We start from the raw sequence: 15,828 nt of genomic DNA, 5'->3' as shown, positions 1-15,828 counted from the left end.
TGTTTAACATCATATCCTCAGGACTCTATCTTATCCTATCTATTCTGCAGCCTTTATTAATATGACATTGTGCAAATTATCAGCAATTTATCTGGAAAGGTTATGTAAAAGACTGTACAACCTACTTAATCCTGTAATACTCTTACCCCCTCCAAAACAATTGCCAAGAGGAATTGGAAACAGATGTTTTACCGTTCTTTTCTGACGTCCTCAGGAAGATCATGTCAGCAGGAATTCTCTGATTCTGGATGATAAAGAGATCCTTATTAGATGCATCGCCTCCAGTCAGCCCTACCAAGCACATTCACGTCTGTCTGCACGGATTAGCTGCTGAGTTTTTTTTTTTTTTTTTAAATAAATTACTTTTCCAATAATTAATTATCAAGGGAACTTTTGGTATTACTCTTTAAAGAATTCATCGTCACAAACTCATATTGCTTTGTATAGAGGTTTACATGTGTCAGTGAATATTAGAAATAATGTTCCGCATACACATAAATGAATTCAGATGAAAAATGGCAAAGATAAAATCTGCTTGATACACATAAAAAAATACAGACAGATAAAATGATTTTAAAGGAGAAGGAAAGGTAAAAACTAAGTAAGCTTTATCAGAAAGGTCTATGTAAATACAGCCATAAGCACTCACAGAAAAGCTGCACTTTTTCTATCAAAACAGAGGATTTCTTGTCTCCTTTTTTGTAAACATGTTCTTGGGTATCTGACTTTCTCTCTCAGAAAAATCCTTCATTCCCAGGGCCAGAGTCTGCGCAGTTCTCTCCTCTCTCCTGCTTCCCCCTCCTATAAGAATTCATAAAACTCACTCCCCCTCCCTTAGGAATGTCTAATCTGAGCTATAACGGCTGCAGCTACAGCAGGAAGCTATGAAGACCAAGCTAAAATGTCAGCTGCAATCTTGAACAAATGAAGGGAGTTTCTAGGGCTCTTTACTCAGGTATGGTAATGCTTTCTGCCAAATATAGCGTTCTAGGTGGCACTAATGTGGCAAATCTATAGGCCAAAATGACTTTCCGTCTCCTTTATATTTCTAAAAAAAAATAACAAACCTTTTCCACTATAACGAGATCTCCAACTTGAATATTTGAACTTCTCACCTTTACCGTACCTATGAAAATATAAAATGAAAATGTATAAAAAATGTATTTATTCTCTCTGAATATCAATTCAGAAAAGTTAATTCTAAAATAGAAGAATGTCGCCGATCACTTAGGAAAGCAACGAGCCAGATGGGGCAAAAATCTTCTGCTTTTAAAATACTTGCCACAGTCTTATTGTAGAAATCACAGAAAAAACATCATGGGAGCTTTTTATCAACTTTTTTTTTTGCTTATCAAGTTTTTTGCATGAAAAAACTACAATTTCTGATACTCACTAAGCAAAAAAAAAATTGAAAAACACGTTTGGTCATGTAGAAGTAAATTGGAGCAGTCAATTACATTTTTTAAAAATGTTTTCGAGATGTTTAGATGCCCAATTACTCCACCTGCCTTAGGGCTCTGGCACACAAGGAGATTTGTCGCTGGTGATTTTTAAAAGAGCGATTTGGCGACAAGACGCCAATGCTAAACCAATGGAAATCGCCAGCGTCAAAACATACGAGGCTACTATGTTCAACTGCTGTTTCAAATCGCACACAGACCCTTTTCTGAGCGACTTGAGTAAACATGTGGGAGGGGTAACTGTTGAGTGGTACCATGGGTAGCAGATCGCCTGGAGCTCAACTCGTATGAAATCTCTTTGTGTGTATTGTTGTGGCGACTTGTCGCCAAAGCGCCGGGGGGAAAAAACGCAGGCAACAAATCTCCTCGTGTGCCAGAGCCCTAAACCAGCAGAAAAAAAATCTGCCCTTCTTTCTGCTAATTTTAGGAGCTGTCAGCAGAATGGTGTCAATCTAAACCCCCCATTGATAGAGCAGCCCCCCAAGGGAAAGCCATCAAGTCTGTTCTTAAAAAAGGGGAAAGGGTCTGACCTCTGTTTGTGAGTTTGCTGTAGATCTGCGAGTTTACTTCCTTGTCACGTACAAAACATCGGATCTCCTCCACCGCCTCTCGAATGATGGTGACCAACAAGACGAATCCCTTGGGAAAGCATGAGAATAAACGCAGAATAGAATTATAAAGACCCTTCAAAAAACTGCTAAGTTGTTTTCTGGCTACAGGATACACAATTGGTATTATCATTACATGATAATCGTACACTGGTCATTGGTCTCTTGTTCCAAATACAGGTATGGGATCCCTTATCTGGAAACCCGTTATCCAGAAAGTCCCGAATTACGGAAAGGCCATCTCCTATAGACTCCATTATAAGCAAATAATTACATTTTTTAAAAATGATTTCCTTTTTCTCTGTAATAATAAAACAGAACCTTGTACTTGCTCCCAACTAAGGTATAATTAATCCTTATTGGAGGCAAAACAAGCCTATCAGGTTTATTTAATATTTAAAATGTTTTTTAGACAATTTATGGAGATCCAAATTACGGAAAGATACCTTACTTGGAAAACCCCAGGTACCGAGCATTCTGGATAACAGGTCCCATACCTGTATACGCTGGTCACCGCTAGTCTTCTTGGAGGACACTGCTCTCCATGTAGCAGAAGCAGACCAGTTGGTCCAACTAAACAACCCCATTTGGGTTGCACCTTCTGTTCCCCAATGTCACCTGCAGATTTCTCTCAGCCAGCCGTGTCCCATGGCTCTCATTGGATATGCTCACCTCACTTGCCCATATATTCCAGATCTACTTGTTTGGTGAGATCTGGGCCCAATCTGGCCACCAACATTCAGGGCTGATCCGACTGTTGGCCCTGGGTCCATCAGTCGGATCATGCACTGGGACCTACAGAGACTGATCACTGATGAGACAAAGTGCCCAACAAATAGCTTTTTATTGCCACTAGGGTTGGACCGGGGTGTGCTGGTCTCACCGGGTCTGCCACCCTTAGGGCCCCCGCCACCTGCCCAACCCCCTCTGAGCATGCATAACTTATACCCTAACTAAAATGGTGGAGGGAGTTCAGTGGGGGACCGCCAGTGGGGGACCGCCAATGGGGAGATCATTGGAGGATGGTCAGCAGGGATCTGCTCTTGGTTGTCCGGGCCCACCAGGTTTTTCCCCAGTGTCCCGCCAGCCCAGTTCAAACCTAATTGCCACGAACAGGAATCACTTTGGGCAAAACCTGAAAACAAAAACTGAATATTTTACAGTGATTCCCATTTGTGTCACTGAATAAATATTTTTGGGTGCTTTGTCGCAGACAGGGATAGTGTTTTTTTCTAATTATTATTAACTTGCATTTATAAAGCTACAACATATTCCTCATCGCTGTGGAACAAATTAATCTAAAATTTTAAAATGAAAAAGATAACCTACATAAAATATAATTCCTTTACTTACCAGGGGTACCCAAAAAGTATAAAGAGGGCCAAGGCGCATTTCTGGTACAAACTGGGTACAGGCCAGAACCAGGAAATAGAGGTTGAAAAAGTATTTAAACTGGTTGTAAAGGATCTGAAAAAGAAAATAAGTGTGCAAAGCTGAAACGTAGGAAGCCAAGTGTGTTCCCTTGCCCTTTATTTTCCCAAACAGAACTAGAAAACCGTGAAAGTTGAAAACACTGATTTTATGCTATAGTCAGTCCATACATTGTGTTGCCTGAGCACTCAGCATCTGTGCAATGGTGGTATAGTGGTTAGCAATGGTGCCTTGCAGTGTTTGGGTTAAATCCAACTGTCTATCTGTGTTTTCCCTGTGTCTGTGGGTTTCCTCTGGGTACCCTGGTTTCCTCCCACACTCCAAACAAATACAAGCAGGTAAAGATAAAGCTGCCCCTAATGTGGCTCTAACTAAAATACTTTTCCTAGTCAAAAAATCAATATGAAAACTGAGCCATTTTCAAAAATACGAAGACATTAAAGGGGAAATGAAATTTGTGTCCAAAAAAAGGCCAACAGGTCAATATTAATTAAAGTTGTGGTTCTCTGACACACGCCAGACTGCAGGCACAGAGGACTGGCCCAACATATTGTATAAATAACAAATCTATATGGCCAAATTGTATATAACAGCTGTGTAAATCTGCAGATGGAATACCCAGCATGTAACCACAGATGGCTATTTAGCTGCAGGGGATTCATTATTTGACATCAGGAACCTGCTGTGGGGTCAGAGGCAACAGGAAAACAGAGGGATAAAGTGACCTCCTGTTGTAATGGGTATTTATAGTTACATTTGGGTATTATTACCACAAAAGCCAAGCCATACATTGTCAGTGTCACCCCAATAAACAGCCCAGGTTTATAGGAAAAAGGTCCAATGAAATTAGGGAGGTATAAGAGCAGCTATCTTCCTATTAATTCCTTTTCATTTGAAATATTTTTTATATATTTCAGTAGGAACATTCTGAGCATTCTAAATTCAGAAAGTTATGGGGCCTGCTTCCTTATAGGAACAGGAAGTGGTGTCAAATTACCCAGAAGTGATGGAGTGCTCCCAGCCCTTGTGGGAAAAGTCACTTACCCCTGGAAGGAATGTGAAGAAGTTGTATTTTTGATTGTTTATGACGTTTTTGGGGTATCTCTGTTCCCTTTTCTCTGGGTGCCCAAGCCAGACGGTTCGTGGCCTCAGCTCCCGACGACCGCAACATCCTACACAAGGGCAACATCTGTGGAGAAAAGTCCTAAAAGGTTACAATAAACTCAGGGTATCTAGGAACATCTTTCCCCCCTTTTAATTATTTGCTTGAACTGAAGAGCTTGTAAATCTGATAACAATCTAGAAATGGTTTAATGTATATATTAGACAAGCCCTCATATGTAGCACTAAGATCGCTTATGTGTAGGTAACCCTTCCAACACTTTCCCCTGTCTCTGTCCCTATATATTAGGTACCTATCTAGTGCTACCAACCCCTATTTCTGTAGGGAAATGAGAGCAGAGCAGGCAGTAACCCTTCCAACACTTTCCCCTGTCTCTGTCCCTATATATTAGGTACCTATCTAGTGCTACCAACCCCTATTTCTGTAGGGAAATGAGAGCAGAGCAGGCAGTAACCCTTCCAACACTTTCCCCTGTCTCTGTCCCTATATATTAGGTACCTATCTAGTGCTACCAACCCCTATTTCTGTAGGGAAATGAGAGCAGAGCAGGCAGTAACCCTTCCAACACTTTCGACTGTCTCTGTCCCTACAGGGTGTAAATCGTTTTGATTTTCCATCGCCCTCTTCCGGAAATCCACAGCAAAATCATAGACTCTTCCCAGGACTGAGACTGCTTTTGTCCATATGTCAAGATCTTCATCAGGACATTTGGCCAGTGGACTGGGGGGGTGAATTTTAGTTGTAATTATTGGCCGGCATGTCGGTCTGAGTTCTGTTAATTCTCTTTTGTGAAGTTTTTAATAAAACCACATAAAAACCCTATATATTAGGTACCTACATGGGCGTCCACAGAAGGGGGCAAGAGGGGGCACTTGCCCCCCCCTGGAAAAGTAGCAAAAAAAACAAAAATCTTACTCCGTTTCTGCACTTTCCCCTCAAGCCCGTTTTTGCTGTGCTCCGATTGGATCTTTCTTCTTCTGGATTCACCAATCAGAGCACAGCTTCCTTGACAGACAGTAAAATTGACCAATCAGAGCACAGATGCACACAGGGATCGGGAGATTTTGCAAACTGGAAATAGAAATAAAGACTGAAAAGATGAATCTGCAGCTGTAACTTTACCTAAGAACCAACTCTCAACTTTTGCTGCAGTTTTCATCCCACAGGTACTATACAGTTCTAAAGAATCACTAGCTGACATTAAATTGTTTAATTTATAATCTATCCCCTACCCTAACACATGGAGGGTAAGTTAACTCTTTCCCTCTGAAAAAGCTCATTGTGTGTTTATATATGTGTTGTTGTTTTTTGCACTATTTTTTTTTTTTTTTGTCATTGTTTTGTTCATTTATAGTAAGTTACAGTGGGGCCAATGTTGTGTATCAGTGCCAGTGTTATAGTGCCAGGGCCTGAATATCTGCCATCTGTACCCACTGCTCCTCATGGCATATAATGTGCTGGGTTTGTAACTACGGACTGCATCTCACTGTATATAATGGGGAGTCAGTACCCACTGCCTTTCTTGCTATAAAACTAACATAAACACATCTAAAGGGGTGGTTCACTTTTAAGTTAACCTTTAGTATGTTATAAAATGGCCTATTCCTAGCAACTTTGCAATTGGTCTTCCTAATTAATTTTTTTGAATAATTTGCCTTTCTCTTCTGCCTCTATACAGATTTCAAATGGGGGCCAAAAAATATTGCTCTGCGAGGCTACAATTTTATTATTATTATAATTTTGTATTACTTATTTTTCCAAGTAGGCCCCTTAACTATTCATATTCCCATCTCTTGTTTAAATCACTACCTGGTTGCTAGGGTAAATAAGACCCTAGCAACCAGATAGCTGCTGAAATACCAAATGGAGAGCTGCTGAACAAAAAGCTAAATAACTGAAAAACCATTAAAAATAAAAGTGAATTCGAATGCGAACTACCCCTTTAAGCTAACTGATCCCAAACACAAATGTTTGCAGATCCCCTAACAGAAGTGCGCGTATGAATACTTTTACTACTAATACTAAACATTTTAGGGTAAAAAAAAAAAGCACCCCCACCCGCACTTTTGTACAGTATCCCTGGGAGTCAGTGGGAACGGCAAGAGGTAGTTGGGAGGTTAACTTTTTACGTCAGCAGTGAATCCACTAAGTGTCACATTAGCTGTAGGTCAGTCTGTGTATGGGCCATATTTAGCCTCCCCTAGTATCATCCTGCAAAAAAAAAAAAATATATATATATATTTATCTGTTGCAGGATGATGCTAGCTTACTTGCCCCCCCTTGGAAAATTTTCTGCGGACGCCCATGGGTACCTATCTAGTGCTACCAACCCCTATTTCTGTAGGGAAATGAGAGCAGAGCAGGCAGTAACCCTTCCAACACTTTCCCCTGTCTCTGTTCCTATATATTAGGTACCTACCTAGTACTACCAACCCCTATTTCTGTAGGGAAATGAAAGCAGAGCAGGCAGTAACCCTTCCAACACTTTTACCTGTCTCTGTCCCTATATATATATATATATATATATATATATATATATATCATTTATATAGTAATACATTATTGCTGTAGGAGAAATTCAAGTATAGAAAGTATAGAATAAGATAATCTTTTGTAAATAGGCCTGGATTTGTAGCTGAACCATAAATGTAGATTGATAAATGCAGATTGACAAACTTGTGTTAATATTTTGGACATGTAACTCCAGCCGTGAGCAAGTGGAACATAATGGGTTGGGCGTTACGGAATCTTTGTCTTCCATTGCTGGGATTATTTACACTGTGAGTTGGCAGACGATGCGTCCGTATACTAAAATCAACAATGTGTCCCCAAGTCTTTCCGTATGAAAAAGCTTTTTATTTTGAGTGTTCAGAAACCATAACTTCAGGATAAGCAAGCAAATAACATCCTTGTTCTTAAAGGGATTCCTGGCAGTAAAGTCACTGACCTATGTGAGGTAGATTTTATCTGGGAATATGGGGGGGTGGTAGTTGCTATATTATTTCCCTTAGACAGTACAGTATGAGGGTATGGTTAATTGTGAGCCCAGAACATTCCTTCTCTGTATATTTGTATTTATACATATGGGAGGGAGGTGCCATATTGTTTCCCTTAGACAGTACAGTATGAGGGTACAGCTTATTGTGTGCCCAGAACATTCCTTCTCTGTATATTTGTATTTATACATATGGGAGGGAGGTGCCATATTGTTTCCCTTAGACAGTACAGTATGAGGGTATAGCTTATCGTCTATAGTGGGGTATGGCTTTGAAAGTCCCACCTCTGTGCATAGTTAAACATATATGCCCTGATTGTTCCAGCCTGGTCAGGAAGCCTGTGACACGTGTGCTGGTTGTCAGGCCTTGCGGAACCAGTGCGGGGGTTACATTACAAACAGTGCTACCGGCAGGCACAGAAGGCAACAAGAAAATCCAGTTTTCTGTAAATACAGTGTGAGCGCTACCAATATAGCATAAAGGAAAACAAATAAAATTTGTCTGTTTTACTGAGGGAACACCATTCTGTCTAGGAGGTTCCATGTCCCCACTACTGCCTAGGCACACTCCATGCAAGGGGGACTTGCACTTCATGCACAGGACATCATTTTACCACACTGCTGTAGTTTTTCTATCAAAAAAATATCAATCACCATTTTTTTATCAGAATTAATTTTTCTTTTAATAAAAGCGGTTTTCCACCTAAAATAAGCAGGACTAGTATTTTGCAAACTTAATCTTTCAGCGCCTGAATCGACCTTCAGGAGGAAACGATAAGATAAGAAGTAAGCAGCAGTGAAGTGATTCAGTCGCTCTTTACTCTGCCATGAGTGCTCCTGTAGAGCTCAGCACTGCGGCTCTATGGGAACATTCTAATGCAGTGCTGTCCAACTTCTGTGGTACCCAGAGCCAGAATTTTCCTGGCCTAACATGGTGGAGGGCCCATAATGGAAGCTAGTTTTGACCACTCCCCTTTTAAACCACACCCACTTCAAACCACACCCATGTTATCACAAGAGCTTTTAAGACCATCCCCACATTAATGGTGGTAGCACAGCAAAAATCCAAATGGTTGATGCAGGGATATCACCCATTTGTCATATTAGGCCACACCCTTAAATCCAAATGCCTCCTCCCATGGATAGCACAGCAACCCCCAGTATATAATATACACCTTAGGGACCCCTAACAACTATTTCCAAATGCTAACAATCACCCAGAACAAACCCCTGTCAGGTTCACCACCCACAGGCAGCATAGTGCAGGCAAAGTATGGCACACACAGGCAGCATAGGGCAGGCAGAGTATGGCACACACAGGCAGCATATGGCAGGCAGAGTATGGCACACACAGGCAGCATAGGGCAGGCAGAGTATGGCACACACAGGCAGCATAGGGCAGGCAGAGTATAGCACACACAGGCAGCAAAGGGCAGGCAGAGTATGGCACACACAGGCAGCATAGGGCAGGCAGAGTATGGCACACACAGGCAGCATAGGGCAGGCAGAGTATGGCACACACAGGCAGCATAGGGCAGGCAGAGTATGGCACACACAGGCAGCATAGGGCAGGCAGTATATACAGTGACACAATGCTGGCACAGCTTCTACTGTTTGTCTGAGGTATGAGCAGGCATATCAGCAGCCAGATAGGTGGGGGTGGGTCACAGGTGGGCTGCCAGTTTGACAGCACGTTTCTAATGGATCCCAGTTTGTTCCTGTTAGTGTAAAGTGACCCTTAGGTCAGGTGGGTAAAGTTTGAAATTTGGGTGACAATTGCGAGTTCGGGTCTGGGTGCGCATCAGACTAGGGAAGCTCCTTATGTTTTTCCCTATTAATAGCAGTGGCACCAAACAACATTTTTTGTGTATGTGTATGGCCAGTTTTAAATGTCATGTGACCCATGGGTTTACCTTCAAGTTCGATGGCTTTGGCCAGTTTTGGACTGATATCCAAAATAGGCCCTGGCATTTCATGTTCACAGAGGCCCTAACAGCCCCCACCAGCCTAATAAATAGAAACTGTCTATGGCATCTCACAGCAGCCTCTGGAATTTGCCAGAATCCACAGATTGCCAGTCCAGGCCTGACTACGGCTGTAAACTACAGACTATGCACGAGTTCAGGGTGGTCATGGGTCAGAATTCAAACAGTGCCCTCCCCTTCAGCAACTTCAGGCCATACATGTTAAGATTTGCTCGTTTGCCCAGTGGGAGGTGGGTGATATCAGGCTAATTATGCCAAATGATTGAATTAAAACTGGTGATGCAATGTGGTCCCCGATCCGATAAGAAAGTCAAACCTGCCTGATCTAAATCTGGCCAATTTTAGGCCAGATGTCAGCCCTGTCAGCCTGTAACGGGTGCCAATACACAGGCAGATAAGCTGACAAATTGGTCTGAAGGACCCTAATTGGCAGGTGAAATCTGCCCATAGACAGACTCAGTCCTGCCCATTTTGTGATATGCTTGGGTCAGACGAACCTCTGGGTCAGATCAGCTGTATTGGTTGGCTGATGGCGCTATTCTGTTGCAGCCGTATGGAAAATATTGTCTCCAGGCTTAAAGTGGTGATAACTGGTACTGCAGCAATTCATTTATTCAACTATATATTTTCGTTATTTTGAAACGAATGACCCAATTCCTAGAGATGTAAGAGTCATGTACATAACATCTGTTCTGAGAATCAAATTCAATTGTTTGAAAAGAGGAGACACAGCCACTTTAACAGGGATGTAAATCCAAATATGAAATACACAGTGAAAGCAAACTTTTCAATATAATTACAGTACTATTGTAAAACTATTTGTAAATGTAGCTGCTCTTGAAAGCAGTATTTGTCCGTCTCTTTCTATTTCCTGGGCTTGCTGGTCATGGCTACATACAATGTTGCAGCAGTCAGCTCCGTACGCTTCTGAGATTCTTCCCCCTTACAGATATGCTAAATGTAGAACATGCAAGGCATTGTGGGAAATGAAGTCTTGACTGGAGGAGAGCTGATTGCTGCAACACCGTTTCAACAGTACATGTAGTCAGGATCAGCAGCGAAGGGAATAGAAAAGGACTATCATTTACTGCTTTCAATAGCAACTGCTTCCATAATGCTAAATGTACCTTTAACCATCTGTTTAAGAAGAAGATAATTGCTATTTATAAATGTATTATAATTATATTTATATTTCCTTTTCAAGGGCAAGGTCTGATCACCTCCCACATGCTATATTCCCAATGGCCAACCTCAATGAAAAGTAGCCAGGCCAGAAATTCAGGCTGTCCCACTGCAGAGCTCAGATCAGCCCAAGGCAGACAGAAGCCTTCTCACTATCTCAGCTGGCTCCCAGTTAAAGCATTCCTGGGGCATGTGTCCTGAATATACAGTATATTGTTATATAGTTACTGAGGTTGACAAAGGACACGTCCAATAAAATAAATGTATGTTTTAGATCTATTGCAGAGGTTCCCAACCTTGTAATGTGATTGCTAGGGTTCTACTTTGGTAACAAGGTAGTGGTGTAATGACAGCCAGAGGGGCTGAATTTAAACATTAATAGTAAAAAAATATATATAATAATATTAATAACAATGAAAAGCTACCATTTGAATGCTTCTAATTTCTGGCTGATGGGTACTGCTGACACAATATATAAAATATATGACAACCACTTGCAAACTGTCCAAATTATCCTTGCTTTCCCCAGTTAAATGGATTATTCATAATTTATTGAAAAATCGGAATAGTTTAGATCACGCCCCATTTATCCCAGACAGACCCAATTCAGACAGGATGCTTCCCCAATCCACACAGGACCACACCCACTTCCTATTGAGCCCCACCTTATTTGGTTTGCACAATTCAGTATTGTCCTTCATATACAGGGGCAATGGGGAGTATGGTTCTTACTGTTGGAAAATTTCATATTCCCTAATAATGACAATGTTTCAGCAGAATGCCAACAGCGCAGAGCCTACAAAACATAACCAACTCTCTCTCTATCCACATCAGCTAAAGAACAAGATTTCTGACCAACTGAATGAGCTGGCGTAGCCACACCTCGACTGCAATAAGCCACCTGTGTCTGCAATAAACACCTTCTGCAAATACCAGGAAACATTAACAGCAAGTACAACCAATTACATAGTCCCAGTGGTTTCAGTCAAGTTCCAGGGGCCCTGCTACACAATATTGTTAGGGCCATCCCAAAACAGGAAAATGACCCGTTGTATGCAAAAATATATCATGAAAATGCACTTTATTTAGGGCTCCACTGGGTCCCTATAGTTAGAGATTCTGTTTTCCTTATCATTATATCATCATAGTTTAAAGGAGAAGGAAAGGCTAAGTCACTTGGGGGTGCCAAAATGTTAGGCACCCCCAAGTGACTTAGATCGCTTACCTTGTACCCTGGGCTGGTGCCCCTGTTAGGAGAAAACAGCACCAGCCCAGGGCACCTGTAGGAAGCGCTTCCTCCTTCCTTTTTCTTCTGCCGGCAAAATCCGTCGGCCGGCGCATGCGCAGTAGAGTGAAAAGCCGACTTTCTTGTTTAAGTTCGGCTTTTCACTCTACTGCACATCCGCGCGCAAGCGAATAGGAAGTAGAAAGCGATCACTGCTACCCCTGGCTGGTGCTGTTCTCTTCGTACAGGGGCACCAGCCCGGGGTAAAAGGTAAGCGATCTAAGTCACTTGGGGGTGCCTAACATTTTGGCACCCCCAAGTGACTTAGCCTTTCCTTCTCCTTTAATGCACAATGGATTAAGTGGGGAGGAGATGCAGACCAGGCCCAAACTGGCAATTTTTGGATTCTGGCAAATACCAGAGGGGCTGCTGTAAGATGCCATAGACAGTCACGTTTAAGTGGGCAGATGGGGGGTTATTTGGGCCTCTGTGTATTTTAATGCCAGGGCCTATTCTAATTCCCAGTCTGGACCAGTATGAACAAGTGCGTAGTGTAAAGAACCAATGGGTTAATGAAATAATAGACGTAATGTAAAATGTGCCCAGGTTCTAATGACCTAAAGGGCCCAATCCTCAGGTGGTATTTACTGGACTGAAAGCAACCTTTTGATTGGTTGAAGTGTGATACTAGACCCCGTGCAAATTAATTTTGAGTGTCCAGTTCAGAATTGAACTGGTGGCAACTAATACATATGCACAAGGTCTTGTAACACACATCAACCAATCAAATGGTTGCTTCCAGTCCAGTAAATACCACCTGATGGCTGAGCCCCTTAAGTCATTAGAACCAGGGCACATTTTACTTTACATCTGACAATCAGATATTTGTATTTAAACAGCTGACAAGTTGCATGCTTCTTTGTTGCTATTGGATACTAGTCCTGGTCCAAGTTTTGCAACTTTTATTTCATTACCCCAATAGTTTGGTCATAGTCTATCAACAACTTGGCAGAACTGAGTTAATTTCTATGTAATCTTCTGAAAGAGAACCCTGAACTGCCCACCCACAGGGCCAGGGGTAGAATATGGCCGTCCACTGTCTATTATGGCCCTTCTCCTGGCCAGAGACATAAACTTATGTTACAGTAAGGACCCTATAGCCATGGGGAGTGCCAGCTGTGTTTCTCTTAGCAACTCCCAGAATACTCCTAACACTAAGACACAAAGTAAAAGCCTAGATACAAGGAACACCTCACATAAACTACTTGTTGCAGGCTCTACCCACATACCCATCATTTCATTTGTGTGTGTCACATGGCATCACTGAATTCAAATCACACTTAGATATGAGGAACACCTAATAAAGGTACATATTACGCGCCACCCACTTACCAGCACTGTTTTCGTGGGTGTCACATGGTATAATCGAATCCGTGATGGCAAAACACTTATAAATGTGACACACAATTCATACTCATATAAAAAATACTAGTTACAGGCCCGGACTGGCAATCTGTGGGTTCTGGCAAATGCGAGTGGGGCTGCTGAAAGATGCCATAGACAGTCACTATTTATTGGGCTGGGGGGGGCTGTTTTGGCCTCTGTGTATTTGAAATGCCAGGGCCTATTTTGAATCCAGACCTGCATCCAGCATATACATTCCACACTATGGCAACAACTCTCCTCTGTCATGTTTTATTAGCATCTTCACATTACTACATTCTATATGGGTCTATTACAGCATTCAGTATGGCAGCTCAGTAAGGAGTTCTGTAACCATATAAAGGCTGCAGCTGAGTTATACAGGGAACTCGGAGTATCACTAATGTATTATAAGGGATAATGTACCCCTTACTGTAAATTATAAGGATATTACAAGTCACTGAGTTCTGTGACCATATAAAGGCACAAGTCACAAGGCTGAGTTATACAGGGAACTCTGAGTATCACTCATGTATTATAAGGGATAATGTACCCCCTACTGTAAATGATAAGGATATTAGAAGTCACTGAGGGGTTCTGTGCCCATATAAAGGCACAAGGCTGCAGGCTGAGTTATACAGGGAACTCTGACTATCACTCATGTATTATAAGGGATAATGTACCCCCTACTGTAAATGATAAGGATATTAGAAGTCACTGAGGGGTTCTGTGCCCATATAAAGGCACAAGTCACAAGGCTGAGCTATACAGGGAGTATAACTTGTGTATTACAAGAGTAATGGAACTCTAAGGTGACTTATGCATTATTTCTTATAATACACAGGTTTTGTGTGACATTAGTGGTAACACTAAGCACCAATAATAACTGATAACATCACTAAGCAAATTAGATATTTTTGGAGGTCATGGAACACCCCACTGACTTCATAATGGTAAGCAGAATATATTTGACAAAAAAATAGGCTTTTGTGTGTTTAAATGATCTTAGTGATACTATCAGGTGTAAAAAACACAAATAACAGAAGAATACATGAAGTTTGGGGGGATCTGGTATTTCTAACTGCATCTGTTACATTGCAGGGAAAGAATAATGATGTTATTTTCTCCCTTTCTTATTCACTACATTTTTGTCCCTATTTTAATGCACTTCCATTAATTGCACCAAAAAGCTTTGTATAATAATATGGTTTTCATATAACTCCCTCTAATAATGGTGGGACTTGAACACAGGTTCAAGGTTCATTTATATAAAGCAAGACCACCCAAGCCATTATTACGCCACTCCCAGCAGCCCAGATGCTGTGGGTGATGGGAGTCGCAAGTCAACAAAAGCTGAAGGGCTGCCAGCTGGGCAACCCTGGCTATAAGTGTTACTGCTGCCATCTTGCCCTGCCATATTTCCTACCCCCCACTCTTCGTACCACTGCTCTGCAGTGTCCTGGGTGCTCACCCCAGTTTGGGCCCCTAAACACAGCTCAGCCTAAAACAGGTATAAAATGCTGGGGCCACATTTATATATCAGCAAAACAGCTTATGGTTCATGTGCCCCAACCCCCGAAACACCTTCTCTCCAATATAGCAATACAGTTCTATTTAAGCTGGAATCCCAGTGCCGCCCCCCAGGATGGGGCGAGGGGTGGGGGTACACAGCATTTGCCTCTGAATGCCACCTGCAGCTTACACACAGCTACTGGCTGGAGGGGAAGGAGGCAGTTCCTCTGTATTGAATGTACAATGCATTCTAACCCCCAGCCCACTCCCATCCAGGGCACTGTGGACATCACAGGGCCGCAAAAGGCCCCCCTTACCCTTTCTTGTGCTTGCTGTCCCCTCGTTTCTTCTGCCTTACAGGCTGTAAGGGGATATTGTCGGTCATCTTGGGAGCTGTGGGGCTGTGGGTGTTGTTGGGAATGTGTGTGTGTTGCAGGAGGAAGGTGGAGCTTCCCTTTATTTCCCAGTCTGACAGCCAGGGTAGGCTCTGAGCTCATATAGGATCAGCCAGTCCCACATTCACTTACACACACAGCACAATGGCTGCACCTACATTAACCCTTTGTGCGCTAGCTCAGAGCAGCAGCATCAAGGAAAAGCAGCACCAAAGCCGTGAAATAAACAGCTCACCATGCACAAATACATACAAAAGGGTGACCATTTATACAATACATTATATTTTATTCATTTTATATGTTTTCTGACAGAAGATTGACACAATGTTTCCTCCATACACCTCACTTCCTGGTCAGAGGACTGTACTGTGCTGGTAGATTGGGCAGAAAATGAAGACAAATGCCCCCCCCCCCCCCACCAAACATTTGTAAGGAAATAATATTAGTTTATAATGTTATAATAGTTTAATATTAGAACATTAGACTATAC

General features: G+C 42.1%; 1 protein-coding gene across 1 annotated transcript in view; it reads right to left on the bottom strand.

Annotated features, from left to right (window-relative positions):
- Nucleotides 1-15,358, bottom strand: part of atp9a (ATPase, class II, type 9A) — a 42,813-nt gene extending 27,455 nt beyond the window's left edge. The window contains 6 exon segments of the mRNA NM_203901.1: nucleotides 193-244; nucleotides 1,068-1,126; nucleotides 1,991-2,099; nucleotides 3,422-3,535; nucleotides 4,544-4,688; nucleotides 15,261-15,358. Of these exon segments, the coding sequence (NP_989232.1) occupies nucleotides 193-244; nucleotides 1,068-1,126; nucleotides 1,991-2,099; nucleotides 3,422-3,535; nucleotides 4,544-4,688; nucleotides 15,261-15,328 (547 nt within the window). The 5' untranslated portion in view covers nucleotides 15,329-15,358.
- Nucleotides 15,359-15,828: the final 470 nt, after the last annotated feature.

The sequence above is a fragment of the Xenopus tropicalis genome, chromosome 10 (genome assembly GCF_000004195.4).
Source record: "Xenopus tropicalis strain Nigerian chromosome 10, UCB_Xtro_10.0, whole genome shotgun sequence".
In the NCBI taxonomy this organism is placed as follows: Eukaryota; Metazoa; Chordata; class Amphibia; order Anura; family Pipidae; genus Xenopus; species Xenopus tropicalis.
The sequence above is the reverse complement of the archived record's forward strand: the minus strand, read 5'-3'. Positions and strand labels throughout refer to the sequence as shown.